This window comes from Phasianus colchicus, chromosome 5 (genome assembly GCF_987193195.1).
Source record: "Phasianus colchicus chromosome 5, bPhaCol1.hap1.1, whole genome shotgun sequence".
NCBI lineage: Eukaryota > Metazoa > Chordata > Aves > Galliformes > Phasianidae > Phasianus > Phasianus colchicus.
In genome coordinates, this window is record NC_143440.1 from 26,254,294 (window position 1) to 26,271,005 (window position 16,712).

The following is a 16,712-nucleotide window of genomic DNA, read 5'->3' on the forward strand; positions in this document are numbered from 1 at the left end:
AGATGTAAAAAGAAAAAAAAGTAACCAAGTTCTTGCAAAAAACTGACGCCTCATGAAAATGGACAGAACAGTATGTGCATATGGGCATTAGGATTAAATAAACGCGGGTAAACCACTTTCAATACTTGAACAGGTGCTAATCCATTCTAGAAGATTATCTTTAATATGGATGCTTTCATTCTAAGAAAAGCAAGCTCTGCTGTCTGTATATAAATTACTTGAATATGTAGCAGAGACTCTCCCACCTTCCTGCCAAATCAAAGGTGTATTTTATTGAAATTAAAACTGTTCAGAGTGACTTGATTCTCAAGATATCTAGGAAATGGGCTAAAAGTATGGGCTTATCATGAACAATGCACTGAAGTAGAGTGACGTGGTCTCCTCTGATGTCTGGTCAGTTCCGTGAAGTGCTGTTGAGAAGATGCAAGAAATTTCAAAGAAATTTGCAAGCAAGTTGTAGAACACCTGGAACAGGGGTCAAATAACCAAAAGCATAATTTAGAAAATCTTGTATGGGGGAGACCAGAAATAAGGCCTGCAGACAAACTCAAGGAGCCGACACATACATTAGCTCCCTGCAGTCATTGAAGTAGAGCTGGACTTGTTCTGCCTGACTTAGTCTCGCCTTTCTCTCCAGAAACTTCTTATCCAGGTTTCTCCAGCACTCATCCACATCTGTGAGTCTCTCCATGATGTTTTCCTTGAGTTGTGGGTATGTGCGGCTGAGGTGCCAGGCTTCTCCTCGAATCCGTTCCAGCTCTTTCATAATGGCTCCTAGATCTCTCTGGAATAAAAACAGAATGGACTGTAAGACTAAGTCCCTACTTACATCTGTCAAAAGCAAATTTAAAAAATGGTTCATATCTTTTCTATACACTGGCTGTGAAGAGGCTGGGAACATAACTCTGTACAGGGTTTTCCTCTAGTGACTTGTAACATTCAAAGAACCAAAAAATCGTCTTTAAATGTGACATGCTGCTTATTTTTGTAACTACAGAGCTGAAGTCTCCTCTTGCAGTTCAAATAACAACTTTGCAATTATAACAACAGTTTGAAATAAGGTTTAGGAAAGAAGTTTATCCTAAGCAACAAAAGTAGTAATAATTTGATATCAAAAGGTACAACTTGGAGGAAAAGACCCCTTACGTGAGGCACAAAGGATATTTTGTTCTGCGAACAAGTCAGTTGAGAATATTTCAAATCAAGCATTGATGTCCATTTATTTATTTATTTGTGCTTTTCTGCTACTGCTTCATGATAGATACGCCCTTACCTCCACTCCTTCAAGCTGGCTCAGAAGAGTTTGTACACCTGGAAGATCATATCCATAATCATCTATGTCCACCACAGCTTCCTTTTCCTGCATCCAGCCCTTTACTTCATCCACATCATGGTCGTACTGATGAACTTGCTGGGCTGCTCTCAGATTCTAAAATAAAGAAAAAATTTAATGGTAATATAATATATCATGTCTGCAGTGCAAAAACAAGTGACCCTAATATCATGTCCTAATGCAGAACAAGAGCAGAAGTGAAACACCTTCACAATTAAGTCCTCTAATTTCCCAAGTTCTCTTTCTCAATGGAAAGAAAAAGGTGTATCCAGAGACGTATCAAATTTATTGCCATGTAGGATGGAAAGCAGAAATTGCCCTCTGAAGTGCAGAAATTGTCCCAGAAAACTTGCTTGGAATAAAGACATATATTGCAGTGAAAATAAAGTGAGTTTGGTGAAAATTAAGTTTTCTGAAATTAGAATTTAAAATATTCTAAAGCTGTTTCAATGTTTATCTTAACAATTGTTATGCATTAACTTCATGGCATAGTGAGCTTGAACTACTCCATGTTCAAAATGTGTATGTAAAAGTAGTAAAAATAGCTGAGGACATCTGACATTTTATGTTTTCCTTAAGCCAACTTAAAAAGTTGAATTTTATTGTCCTTTCTGCTTTTCTAAATACATCTGAGACTGCTGTCTCACAGGATGTTATGAGTTGATTTCACAGCTAACTACTGCCAAAAGGTAAAGATTTTGTCCCTGCATTCTCTATCACACTTTCTCTCATTTTCCTTTTTTGACTTCAACTCATTGATCCAGCAAAAAAATACATAGACGGTTCCCCCCTCATTTAATGAGCTGAATTAATTAAAAAAAAAAAAGAAAGAAAAAAAGAGTTCCAATGAGTGCCAGAGCTGGCCTCTTGTAAGTGGTGGTAAGCCAATACATTAGCTTAGTTTTTAAGGAAATTGGATCTAGTAGTGAATTTAGGTAAACAATATGCCAGCAGGATGTTAGGTATCTTTCATGTATAATCTTGCCAGCAACAGCAGGGAAAGTAATAAAGGGAAATGGTTCAAGAAGAAAGAGAACAGAATATACCTATTACTCTTATCTTTGTGTTTCTACATTGGCAATGGACTGGTTTGGGAAAGGAAGAAGGATATATGAAAATGCAGAGTATTAAGTGCTCCAGTTTCAATGTATTTCCTACCTCTGTCCTTGTCTGGATAGCATGGCACAGTTTCTCCCACATCTCGTTAATTTGCTTTGTTCTTTTCTGGATAATATCTGTCTTGCTGTGGCCATCCTTCTCTAGTTTAGATGCTAATTCGTTTAAAGAGAGAACTTTGGAATGTCCCAGAGGTTTAATCTCATTTACAAAATCTTTAAACTTTTTCTCCAGCACCTATAGGATAAACAGAGACACAGACTTAGATATAAATTTTTCTGCCTACCTCTGTTAAAGAAACAAAAAGAAACACTTCCTCTGTAGTGTACAACATAAAAGTTATTCACTGCTGAGTGTTAATCATGTGAGAAGCCCAGAAGATCTGGAACAAGAAGAAAGTACCCATTGTCCTGATCATTTAACCTTTCAAGACAGTGAGAAATGACAAATGCTGCCCAGAACTAAGAAACTAATCTCTTTAGTTTGTCAGAGTATGTAACAGTTGCTGAAAATATTAATTCACTAAATCGTGGAGAGGACACTATGAAGTATACCCCTCTGCACCACATGACCTGAGGAGAAATTCATCCTTGAAACAAGTAGCTAGAGGTGAGAATGTGCTTTATTTCAGGATTTCCTACTGAAATTGTTGCAAGTCTGTGACCAAATGGTTATGCTTTTTCAAATTTATAAACATTGTCAGAAGTCAAGTGTATTGACCTCACCTTATTCCAGGAAAAAGCCAACTTTCTGTTGCACTTCCATTCTCCATTGGAGAATGCTACCACCAAAAGCCTTTCATAGGAGACAGTAACCAGTCTGAGTCTTTGCTGCAGTGAGAACTGGTTTGCTTAGTTTTTGCCAATGTAATGTTTCACTTTCAACAGCTGCACAAAAAATTTGGCAAATATTTTCCTGCTTTACCACACAACACATACAACACCTTTTATTTTCTTTTACCTCAATGCCATCTAAGTCCTGCCCATAGTCTTCGGATTCTGCAATAGACTGTTTACTGGAAAGCCAGGTGTCCACCAGCTGGAATTCTCTTTCAAACTGAAAGAGTTGGAATTGTTCTTGCAGGCGTTTTCTCTGGGTCTCAGCCTTTTGTAGGAGAGACTGATAGTCTGCTAGGATCCCCTGGAGCTTTGAAAGTATGGCTGGACTGCAAACAAACAAACAAACAAACCCAAACAGCATAAAACAAACAAGAATCAGAAGGTATGTTTTTGTTTTACTGCTCTTTTTGGACACCATCTTCTCTAACAGGTTGGATTTGTAACACCTTCGAAATGCAGAAGAGTCCAGTTATTGTCATGGAGCAAGTTATAAGAAGATGTGAGAACCAACTAGTTAAGGAGATTAAATTATCTCACACTGCTGCTCTTTTCCACTTCCTTCTTCTCAGTAATAAAAGCAAATTAGCAGTGAAAAACAGTGAACTATCAAGAATGTCTATTTCCTTTCCCAAACATGGTTCTTGTTGAACCATTATGATTCAACATATTGAGAGTTCAACTGAGAAGTAGGTGACAGTTCCTCAGAATAGACAGTGGACAAAGAAGCTGATCTAATTGGCCTGCTGTTGATAAAACAACAGTTATGAAAACATTAAAACAAATCATCAAGCTTTCTGAGAGCTTGAGAGTATATGACGGTGGTAAAGAAGGGACTGATATCCCTTAAAATCATATTTCTGAATAAGCCACTGAACAGCTAATGAAGACTGAACTTTTTCCATATTTGTCTTTGGGGAAGCCTACTCTTACTTTCCTACCTCTCTGGGTTGTCCTTGTTTATTAAGCTGGCACCCGTCTCCTGTACTTTCTCAATCCGGGGCCTAAAACCTTCCATGTCCAGCTTGGTGGCTTCAAGTTTACGTAGTAAAGCTTGAGTGGATTCTTCATTCTTTCCATAATCAGAAGTCTCTAGAATGAAGCTCCTCTCTGTCAGCCAGGTCTCCACATCCAGTAGCTATACAAAATACAGGGATGAACTTATACACAGCTTATTTTAGGTCAAGGCAAAGGAAACTGTAATCAGTGCCCAAAGAGATGCATCAGTCAAAATGGAAAGCAGCTTAGATGCCTTCCAGTATAGCAGATGTTATTAAAAAAAAAAAAAAAAAGTGCACCCAAATCCCAATACTTTTAATTACTTGTTTATCCTTCACTACAGTTACTTGGAAAAACAACTGTTACATCTCAACTATAACTGTACTTACCAGATAGGAAAAATCAGAATAGTATGAATTCTGCTCATATATCAGCAAGACAGGTATCTTTTAAAGCAAATGAAGGCCAAAATGAAATCCTCGTGAACCATTCCTACCTCAGTCAGGAATTGATGGGCCTCATATGACTGCATGAGACGCTGTCTCCTCACTTGAGCCTCTGTCTTCAAGTTTTCTACAGATGTTTCCAGCTCCTTCATCTGCTCCATAATCTTGCGAGAGGCTGAGTGGCCTCCCCTAACCAATTTCTGCCCAGTACTGAGCACTGCTTTGGTCAAAGCATCCCGACTGCTTATCTCATTCTCCAAATTCTGGAAAGAGGAAAATGACAGACCAAAAAGAAAAGCCATGGAGCATTTTTTTCCACCAGATAACATTCTACAATTATTTAGTTGTGTAATTCCATTGTAGTTCCATTATAAATCTGTTTTCCATACACAGAGATGGGTCACAGGTGCAACATCTGAGTGAATACTTAGAGTGGAATGCAAGAGCTTTTTTGGGTGAAGGAACAATAGCAGAAAGAAAATTTAATCACATGATTTGTACCTTGTTGTGTACCCACCTCAGAGTATGGAGGGATGAGATTCTAATCACAAATCTCTTGCCTGCAGATTCCACTCAAATGTATCTACTTCCACTCATATTGCACCATGTTTCTTGAAATAAAACCTGGCTTTATTTGAAATGAATGTTTGAAAACTAGATTTTGAAAAAGCAGATGCATACCTCTGCTTTCCTCATCTTTGGTAGGCAAGGACCACACTTTCAATTTGTTTATGAAGGGATGTTCATTCTGTGGTTAACTAAGCCTAAGCACATTGAAAAGAAAGCAAACTCCAGCATTTCATAGTTGTTCTATTTATTTTCAAAGCTATAAAACAGGTGTTTTTAGAGTTAGACTGTGGTGTTTTGTTAGTGTAGATGAGATGCCCTCTGGGGAGAGAAACTGCTCTTTCAACTTAAATATCAGACTTAGCTGCAAAACAGCTGTGACTCTAACCTTGCCTTTAACTTTCCCCTATTAATTTCAAGACAGCCTCTATGTTGTTGAAAAGTGATACCATATTTGACCCCAGCAGAACAGAACCCAGTAGCAAAGATTTTAAAACATCTTGTACTCCGTATTAATAATAAGCTAGTAGTGGGAAGAACAACTTTGCAGTTGAACATTTAGGAATACATATTCACAGTACTTCATTTATACCAACAGAAAAGGGTCGTGGGGGAGTGAGTGGAAACTGTTATTCCAAACGAAGTAGCTATACTTATGCATGCTATATTTGAGTGTAAATGCACTTCTGCATGATGTTCAATTTTGTTATGTTGATACACTCCATGCACTAGCACTTCTGTGGTGGCAATCAAAGTACTAAATTTGCAAAAAAATAAATCTGGCTCAATAGGACAAAAAATAGGGGGTAGAACTAACAGCATATTCAATTCTGACTTATATATAATATGGATATAATATATCCATGGGTCTTACATATTCTGGAAGATGCATTTAAAACATTTTACAGCTCTTTATTAACTGTGAGTGCACTTTTAGGATAAATCTACTTTTTAAGAGAATTCATCCATGTCCTGACATGTCACCTGTACCAGCCTAAACTTTTTTTTACCCCTAGAACATGCAAAAACCTTTTCAAGTTCAGTTTTATTTTTAGGCATGCAGATTGCACCAAATGCCTGTGCCTCCAATATGTATTTACATATATATATGCATATTCTCCTCCTCATAACATCTTCCATCTTTCCCAGTCCTATTGCAGATTACACAGATTTTCCCAGAGGCACTGGACCTGGCATTTAGATTTGCTGACATCTGCTAACATTAAATACCAATAGCTGCTGGAAATTTTTAGCAGCATTTTCTTTCCTCCATCACATGTTTGTAGAGAGAGAATGATCTTTACTCAAAAACAATTAGAAAAGCAGCTGCTGTTTTACTGGTATTCAGGATGACAGTGTTCCAGTCACTGCTGTGTCTGATGGCCCATCTAGATGTTGTGAAATAATTCAGCAGCTATTTTGAAAGCTACCACTAGAATGAAGGTCAGCTAAGGATCATAGAAGCTTGTTAACTCTCTCCCTCCAGAGCAGAAAAGTTTTGGGGGAAGATGTTTTTCTGGGAGCTCATCCTGAGACATCTGAGCAGTAAGCTTGCTTGGATGTACTTAACAAGTTTGATAGTGTATTAGGACATTCTTTTTTTGCCCAAAGAAACAGCATGCACAACAGTTGCAAAATCTATTTCATATTGTAAAAGCCAGGTTTTGAACTCAGTTTGCAGAAAGAGTCTGTGTGTCCACACAAAAGCATACCGTGTGATACCTAGAGCATTGCAATGATAAGCGTGAAATCCCACATGTTAAACCACAGACATATCCTTTGAAAAAAATGCAATTATCAGACAAGCCTGGCATCATGAATCCTGCTAGCCAATGCACTGCAGTTTTCTTGAGGCAAACTGAATTGCATATTCTCTCTTTGATTCTGAAGAATGAGAATGACATTACCTGGTGCTTTTCCTGCAGACTCTGAACAGTTGCCAGGGATTGGCCGTAATCCCTGGAGGATGCCATGGGAAGTTTCTCATGAACCCAGGCCAACTCCTCATCAACATCTCGGAAGAACTGGTATTGAAGTCTGCTTGCCTCCAAACTCCCACGTCTTTCCTGCAGAGGATCGCGTAGACTTTTGTATCTGCAGATTTTAAAGGGAACACAATGAGAACTGCAAAACAGTACAGAATGAACACAAAAGGCTATATTCAGAATAAAGTAGACAATGAAAAATAAAAAAGATGCGGAGAAGAAAAAGGCTGAGAAAATAGGCAAAATTTTGCATGAGACTGACCAGGCACTAACTCACCTTTGCACCAGCTGATCAACTCTCTCTTCTAGCTCATCAGCAAGGAAATGCTTTTCCTGCTGGAATTCCTGAGCTGTGTTCACAAGCTCTTGCAACCTGTCCCTATGGCTAGCAATATCTTGCTCCAGTTCCTCTTGTTTCTTCAAATGACTGTTCAGAACCATGAGATCATTGCTGCTATATGGTGCCTTCAACTCATTTTCCACATCTTCCAACCATTTTTCTGTATCCTCTATACTCCGCTGAAAATGAAGGGCCTGGTGACAAGCAGGACAGAAAAGTCAGTTAAATCTTCAGGATATAAATTACAATATAAAATGGCAGCCCCAGAAATTTCCAGAAAAATTGCAAACAAATGCAGAGAAACTTCCAAAGGCTCAGTGACTTCTTTCCAGATCTGATGGTGGTCCAAATGAAGAAAATGACTCAGTCAGAGTGAATTCAAGAACAAATGCAGAGAACATAAGGAGTTAATCTCATTTGTGTCATGTTGCACAGATACCAATGATGGACACAGTACCTTAAAAGGCAGCCGTTTAAAGGCAGAGCTTTATTTTATGCCCACAGAGTAGCTCGTGCAAAACTCAGTCATGACAAGTGATATGCCTGAGAAGAGCTAGGAGAATGGAAAGCAGCTGTGGGCATCTTTCTCATAAGATGGCGAAAAGATGCCAGTGAGACAGGTCCAGAGAACTGGAAGTTAGAAGAGTACACATTTTCCCTCAGTATCTTCTGGAATCCTGACCTGACTTAGCAGTAGAAAGCAGAAAGGCATGCAGCCCACAAGTCCTTTCCTCTCACTAGGGATCTCTAATTCCATTCAATCACTCCACACTTTGCAGTTTTTTTGCTCTGGTGGTCTTGAGGTCTGATTGTTTTAAATGGCACATTCATATACAAGACTGCAGCAGGGCATTCATGCTGCTTCTGGAAATAACACAAAAACCCAACCACTGGTGCACCGGTATTACCTTGTAAGCATCCTGCAGCTTGGCCCGTTTATCTTGGCAGCTTGCTAGCAGTTCCTCCCATAGCTCTTCCATTTCTTGTAACCTGGACTGAATGGCCTCTGGGGCATAGTGTCTCTCACGGAGCATCTTCTCACCTTCCTGCAGCAGAGAGAATGATCAAACTGATGGACAGATTTTCCTGTCTTTCTGGCCTCTAAAATTATCTGAAATGTTGGAACAATAGTAGAGGACATTTAAGGGCAAAGAGAATTTTCATTATGCAAAAGCTGGGTAGTGAGCCTACTTTGCAACCACAAAGTTTTTTCTGCATTCCATGATCATTGCTTGAGATAGCCCAGCCATCTAGCCCACTCTTTCACTCTTTTCCCTTCCTTGCATGTTAAAAAAGTGAACTATTTTTCTCATACAAGTGAACTACTGCATGAGATAATAAAACCTTTTTTTAAACCGTGTATCATACAATAAAAGTATATCTGAATTTCTAATTCCTGAGCTGTAGATGTTTAACAGGATGGTAGAAGAAGAGGTAGAGTGGATACAGTAAGATCTCCATCAGATAGAAGATTCAGTATTTATATCTTTAAGTTAGAACCAAGTTTGCTTAAGACAGCTAAGCCGAGTTACTTTGTATTTTACAATAAGGAAGAAGAGACACGGAAAGAGAGACAATACACAAGGGCAGCAGATGTCTATTTTCTTATAAAAAGCAATTCCCAAGATCATTCTCAGAAAGAAGTAATGAGAGACAGGTATAGAGAGAGTTGTAGTTCATGTTGTGTCTAAACAAACTGAGCTCTACAGTACTAGATGGAGGTGAATCAGAGGAGGAACTCTACCCTTAATGCTTTAATGCAAGTTATCTCTTGCAAAATACAGCTAGTAAGTACTGTGCTGAGAATAAGGTTAATAAGCATGTAACAGTCTGTCCTTCCAAACCAGTCATCTGATCACAACTTCTGCCAAGTATCTGACAAAGCTTGTCAGATTTCCCTCATCTCTCTCCTACTAGCATTTCTCTGTAATGGCAATACTTGAAAATTCATCTTGGTTCTTTTCGTTGGATAAAACTTATCTGAATTATTGAAGTTATGCATTCAATTACCTAGGCTCCATTTTTGAAAGAAGCAGATATACCTCTAAAGTGTGATTCACACCAGAGAGAAGTGTCAGAAGTCAGTGGAATGAATCACTGGTAGTGCACATCTCCTTCCACTGCATCACAGTGAATATAGATAACAAGCTAACACTAAGCACTAACAGATAAGTTGAAAGAACCCTGTGGGCACAGAAAGTTCTTACACCAAAAGAGTAAGCTTTCCACCCCCCTCACAGAGAGAATAAACAATGTCACTCAGGGAACAGTGATTTCCCCTTGCTTGTTTGAGGTCTGTGTATGACAGTTTGTTAATAGTTTTTCATGCTAGTTGCCCAGTGTTGCCAACAACCCAGCTTCTCTCACAGATTTGATGGAGTCCAGGCGATTTCTATTAGCCATGATCTCGGCTTGGAAAGTTTGATGTTTCTGCAGCTTGGTCTGCAGATTGCTTGGATCCCTCCAGCTATCATCCTGAGCAATACTGTTCTTCTCATTGATCCAGGCAGCCACCTTTGGGGAGGAAAGAACAGAAGCAGACAAGAACTTCAGTGTTTCTTCAGCTGCAATCTGCCAGGCTGTTCTCTTGTATGTATAAAACACTGGACTAATAAGAGGGGACATAAACAAGCTGTCCTTTTGAGATTCTGCTTCCCTAAGCTCCTCATGCCTTAAGGTCACCCCCACACCTCGCTACCAGCACTGTCATCTGGAAAGATGTCTGCCTCCATGGGATAGTTCTTCTGCATTAAGAAAGTGTGTGCATGTGTACATGTCTGCATGTGGAAGAAAGGGCAGTTACCTCCCTATTTCTAACCTTACTATATCTCACAAGACGACGACAACTTTGTCTCTTCCCATGAATTATGATTTGGTGGCACATTTCCTTTTAATGCACCTATTTCTTACTGATTTTCATGGCCCAAATGAAGGGAATTTGTTACTTGAAAACTGAAAAATACCCATTAACACTTATCCTCATATTTTCCAATATTATCTCATTATACACTCAGCTTTTCTCTCATTAAATCCCTTTCAGTGTTCCAGACCTATGCAGCACAGCATGTTTTAAGAACAAGAATGCAGTGAATGCTATGTAATTGTACCTCATAGGAATTCTTCAACAACTTCTGCAGAAGCCTTGATTCCTCTAGTAGATGTCTGCGAGCAGCAGCATTCTCTAGTAATTTCTCCTTTCTGAAAGAAAGACAGATGCAGAGGAATAAAACACAGAGTGAATTAGATATGTAAAGAGTTCTTAGTTTTCATGTCTAAAAAACATATGATCTAACCCTTGATCTCTAGGAGAAAACTGTCCATAATATGCAGCCTTCCATTATTCTGATTGTCAGAGAAGACATTTAGGATACTGTGGGAAGAACTACTAGCAGATATGTTTAAAACATGCACAGATTCTGTATGTATGATGCCTGCATCTAGGAATCGCCATTAGCGAGTTTCTGAGGACAACTGAACATTATGGAAAGCCTGCGGGTATAATGATATGATAACCTGATCTTCTATGACCTAGTGACCCGTCTGGTGGATGAATGAAAGGCTGTTCATGTAGTCTACCTAGACTTCAGGAAAGCCTTCAACACTGTCTCCCACAGAATTCTCCTGCAGAAGCTGGCAGTCCATGGCTTGGACAGGTACACTCTTGGCTGGGTAAGGAACTGGCTGGAGGGCCGGGCCCAGAGAGTGGTGGTGAATGGAGTTAAATCCAGCTGGCGACCGGTTACGAGTGGAGTTCCCCAGGGGTCGGTACTGGGGCCTGTCCTGTTTAATATCTTTACTGATGACCTGGATGAGGGCATTGAGTGCACCCTCAGTAAGTTTGCAGATGACACCAACCTGGCTGGAGGTGTCAGTCTGCCTGAAGGTAGCAAGGCCCTACAGAGGGATCTGGATAGGCTGGATAGCTGGGCTGAAGCCAATGGAATGAGATTCAACAAGTCCAAATGCCAGGTCCTGCACTTTGGCCACAGTAAACCCCAGGCGATGCTACAGGCTTGGGGCAGAGTGACTGGAAGACTGTGTAGAGGAAATGGAGCTGGGGGTGTTGATTGATGCTAGACTGAACATGAGCCAGCAGTGTGCCCAGGTGGCCAAGAAGGCCAATGGCATCCTGGCTTGTATCAGAAATAGTGTGACCAGCAGGAACAGGGAAGTAATTGTCCCCGTGTACTCAGAACTGGTGAGGCCACACCTCGAGTACTGTGTTCAGTTTTGGGCCCCTCGCTGTAAGAAAGACATCGAGGCCCTGGAGTGTGTTCAGAGAAGGGCAACTAAGCTGGTGAGGGGTCTGGAGCACAAGTCTTATGAGGAGTGACTGGGATTGTTCAGTCTGGAGAAGAGGAGGCTCAGGGGAGACCTTATTGCTCTCTATAACTACCTGAAGGGAGGTTGTAGTGAGCTGGGGGTCAGCCTCTTCTCTCCTGTGACTAGTGATAGGACTAGAGGGAATGGCTTCAAGCTGCACCAGGGAAGGTTCAGGCTGGACGTTAGGAAATACTACTTCTCTGGAAGGGTGGTCAGGCGATGGAATGGGCTGCCCAGGGAGCTGGTGGAGTCACCACCCTGGAGGTGTTCAAGGAACGTTTGGATGTTGTGTTGAGGGACATGGTTTAGTGAGAACCATTGATGATGGATGAATGGTTGGACTGGATGATCCTGTGGGTCTTTTCCAACCTTAGTGATTCTATGATTCTATGATATCTGTCACTAATAACATGTAACAGGCCAAAACTACATCGTCCTTTCATCTTTCTTCCAAATATGGCCAAGCATCACTTTATTCATGTTGATTCAGGCATGAAATATTTTGATTGTATTAATAAATTTGGACATTCACTTTCATCGTAAGCAATTTCTGATTTCTTTAGTAGATTTTACACACATCTTTTCGTCTACCATAGCACGGAATATAATCATTTCTAATGTTTGTTAAGATGGACAATATACAACGTGCTAGGAAAAATAATGTAATTCATATTAGAAAGAACTGTAAAATTCCCTTATGGATAATTTGAGCAGAGCTTTAAGATCAATCCATTAGATCAGAGAAAAAGCAACTGTGTAGCAAATGCCTTTTCTTAATGGCATTTAATGACAGTATTATTTAATGGCACAGCAGAACTCTGTGCATTGTTTGTAACACTGTCTCTAGGGCCATCCAGGGTATAGAATTACAGGAATGCTGCCTTTTTCTGAATTTCACCTCTCCCCTTAATTGCAGTTTTGAAAACCTCCTGTTTAACTAGACTCAAGCAAGCTGTGCAAGACCACAGATAGCAGTGCAAAGTCAAGTAAATGCAAATGAGTTTACAGTTCTCTTAAAACATTTAAAGATGTTAGAGTTACGGAGGCAGAGTTTCAATGCAAGAGAGATGGGTAGCAAACAGTGAAGTTTTGATTTTACCTCCTCAGAACAGCCTGGCATCTGTTGGTGATGTTGTCCGAATCATAATGTTTGTTCTGAATTAGCTGCTGGGCAAATGAAGCCATCTCATCAATTTTCTCCATCTGAGCTTCCAGGGATTTTTCAAATTGCATGTGTTTCCGCTGCAGGCTCTCCACACTAGATACTGAGTCCTGGATGGAATTCAACAAAGGGAAGCTGATTTCAATCAGAGTCATTCCATCCACCACAGTGATAATATAGAAGCTAAATGCATTTACCCCACATTTTCAAGCTGTCAAGAAAAGTTATTGGCCTTTGAAATTTACTGGCATGGAATCTGAGAATTGGGGTCTAAATTACTGTTTAAATTACTGTTAAATTACTGTTTAAATTACTGTTACATGGCCTGAGAACATTGGTTCAGGATTAAAACTGAACAAACTCCTGGATGCTTAGCTGCTTCTGCTGGTTATTGATTTACAAAGAGCATCTCACACTTCTCAGGAGAAAAAGCTGATCTCCTCGTACTCGTAAATCAATCTTGTGACAGATCCTATTTTGGAAGCAAATATGGGATGCTGAGAGATCAGAGTTAAATGAACAAATATGCCACAGAAAGAAATTGAAATTAGAGCCTCAGTTTCAATCCATGGGTTTTGGAAGTGTTCTGATCCAGATTTAAATCTGAGGACTGGAGCCTGCCCTTACAGTTAACCTGGGGAGAAACATAGAACCTGACTTCATGTAGCATTTATGAGTCCAAAGCATAAAGACTTAGAACTCTCTTTTCAGCACCCCTCTGCACTTATAATTTTAGAATCATCAGCATCAAAATGTTACTTTAATAAACTCTGCTTTCTCACTTTTCTGGAGGACTTTATAAAGCTCCTGGAGAAACTTGTCTTCTCAAAAGTTCACACCAAATGGGCCAGAAAAACATCTAAAGTACCGGGTGTTTACATGAGTCACTGGAAAAGCACGTACTCACATGGTGTTCTCTGTGCATTGCTGAGCTAAATACGGCTGGAAAATAGATCCTTCTAAGTCTTTTATACTTCAGTGGAGGGACTGTAAGTACATATCTCCAGAATTAAAATTACACAGCAGACATGAGCCACTAGCATTAGATGTCTTTCATATGATTTGTACCAATTATGTCTACACTGAACTCTGAGATGTAATTGCTATTCCTGCAGAGACAGCTAATTTAATGCAAGGTACCAAAGGTAAACTAAGCATCAGAGTTTATATCCAGCATCCTGCATGACTTTTGTAACCCATGCATTAGTCTGTAGTTTCAGTTATTGCAGTGTTACAGATACCTGAAGTAGCTAAAGTAGAACTACACTGTTTATATCAGAAATGACCACAGTGACAACTTGTACATTGCTAGTAAATTTGTTTGAGTCAGGTAAGACCAGGTAGAGAAATATAGTCTTTTTTTCCTGTTATAATAAAATAAGAGCAGTTGGACTTTCATTGCTCTAGTGGCTGAGAAACCCATCTCATTTAAAGTACTGAGGAAGGAAACATGACCCTAAGTCATCAATTAGGCAAAGCAGTAACTTTGAAAGGAGAAAGATGGAGAAAGAAAGGAGCATATCATCATACTTCACATCTCCCTGTCCTCCAAACCAATAGCTGATAAAATTATCATTTCTTGGAGCACCTACCCCTAAATCTTCATTGGCTAGGAAAGCCTCTTTGCTGCTGAGCCAGCTCTCAGTTTGTTCCACATAGCCATAGAATTTCTGCACAGGGAGAAGAAATAATCATAAACATGATGTAAAATAGATACACCTGACTTCGGCAGAATATGCTGAAAATACCTAAATTGCTTGGGCTTTTGCAAAATTTAACCACAAGAGCATTGGATGGCAATAAGCATTGAATGCTGCCAAAACCATGCATGTAACAATTATTGTTGTAGCTTTCTCTTTAATAAGATGACTGTTTCTTTTTGTCTAAGACACTGAATACAAGTACTTGCAGTGTGTTTCCTAATGATGTATAGAGGGTGTTATGTAAAGCAACTGGCCTGAAATAAGTATAATGTAATCCATAAGAAGCAGAAGTGAAAGCAGTCCTTACCATATGGTTTAAGTTCTTATATACGTGAAGCTTTTTAGATGGGTCTAGTAGGACAAGCTGTTATTTAAGGCGCTTGACATTCCACATTGTAAAATCTCTCTTTCAGCTATTTCTGACTTTGAGCAGAAATTTTGTAAAGTGAGATGATGGTTACAAGGCTATGTTTCTGGAAAACTGCAGCCAAAACAGTTCTTACATTAGGAAAAAAATGCCAGAGGGAGAAAACTAGATTTTGTCCATGCTAAATTTTTCTTCCGTTTTCTTTTTCCAATTGTTTAAAAATATGCCTCTGTCCATACTGTTTTTCTTGGGGGAGAGACTTTAGAATTTAGTAGGACTTTCTATTTCAAGTATATTCCTTTTGCCAATTATATGAATATTTGAATTTTGTCAAGTTTCATGGCCTCTGAAAAGCAGATGGTCGTACATTTAAGAAAAATGTATTTAATTTGTAAAGACAGAATTTAAAGATACAGTAAAAGCCCTGCTATTATTGAATGTGTTCTGCCCTCAGTCGTCTTCCAAAAACCAGTGTTAAACACTGGATGTTATTACATCATCCTCAACTAACGGTAACCCCTGTTATAAATACACTGTTTATACTGAGAAAAGCTGTGTGTGTATTTCATTTTGAATGTCTTTTTACTTACCTGTAAATCTTGTGCTTGAAACAATTTTATATATTGCTCCTGCCATGCTTGGATCAATTCAGACCAGGCTTTCTGTAGTCTGGAGAGAGACTGATGAATCTCAGGGGTTGCGTAGTGACCAGAATTGGCAAGTTGTTGACCATAGTTACTGAGAGAGTTGAATCTTTCCACTCGTGCTTCAATCTCCTCCTAAAATATATTACTAAAGTTGATGTCAAGGGTTTATGGTATGCCAACTATTCAGAATACAGGCCTTAAGGGGGAGAATATAGACTGTAACTTTCCAACACTAATATTTGTGTGGAAAATCATTCGTCTTTGAGCTATGTTACTGAAAAAGCACAGAATTGCCTAAGAGAAAATAAACGAGGAAAATATATGACTTTATTGCTCTAGGAATAACTGGTCTCCTGCAAATCAAATTGGAATTCAATTAGAAACAGATTGGAAAATGCTCAGATATAAATGAACATAGTTTTGAACACCCATACTACTGTATCCCCCACTGAGTTTTCCTATATGAAGGTGGTTCTTGTGAGACAAACAGCACCTAGATGTTTTTGCTCTCCTGCCAAGTAAGTTGGCATCAGATTATTACATTAAAAACACTGTTCTACTTTATTCCATGGTGTTAAGATGAAATATTTAACTTTTCATCCTGGTCTGAGGAATGAATTATGCCTTTATACTGAATCCTCAAGGTTATCAGATTAAAAGCTAGAGTGAGCTCTGCAAATTGAGTGTGGAATTCCTAATATAAACCATTTGAAAATAAAAATAACCATATACTGAAATAATACTGTGCAATAACTTGCAAGCCACTTTAAAAATGATGTCATGGACTACTAAGTGTCTGAAATTACAGCTGCTCTTAGAGATTTTTTTTTAAGAAGGATGATGGTGCCTAGAGTTTGACAAAACAGCTGTAAGATACAATTCTATTTT

At 39.2% G+C, this 16,712-nt stretch overlaps 1 protein-coding gene across 1 annotated transcript in view; it reads right to left on the reverse strand.

Moving 5' to 3' along the window:
- Positions 1-16,712, reverse strand: part of SPTBN5 (spectrin beta, non-erythrocytic 5) — a 92,352-nt gene that overhangs the window by 8,914 nt on the left and 66,726 nt on the right. Inside the window, exons 44-57 of the mRNA XM_090141997.1 lie at positions 15,768-15,956; positions 14,700-14,777; positions 13,045-13,217; positions 10,730-10,820; positions 9,990-10,136; positions 8,531-8,668; positions 7,560-7,816; positions 7,205-7,391; positions 4,781-4,993; positions 4,227-4,423; positions 3,410-3,614; positions 2,492-2,686; positions 1,274-1,429; positions 567-784 (exon numbers count right to left, since the gene is read on the reverse strand). Coding sequence (XP_089998123.1) covers positions 567-784; positions 1,274-1,429; positions 2,492-2,686; positions 3,410-3,614; positions 4,227-4,423; positions 4,781-4,993; positions 7,205-7,391; positions 7,560-7,816; positions 8,531-8,668; positions 9,990-10,136; positions 10,730-10,820; positions 13,045-13,217; positions 14,700-14,777; positions 15,768-15,956 — 2,444 coding nt within the window. The remainder of the gene's footprint in view (positions 1-566; positions 785-1,273; positions 1,430-2,491; positions 2,687-3,409; positions 3,615-4,226; positions 4,424-4,780; positions 4,994-7,204; positions 7,392-7,559; positions 7,817-8,530; positions 8,669-9,989; positions 10,137-10,729; positions 10,821-13,044; positions 13,218-14,699; positions 14,778-15,767; positions 15,957-16,712) is intronic.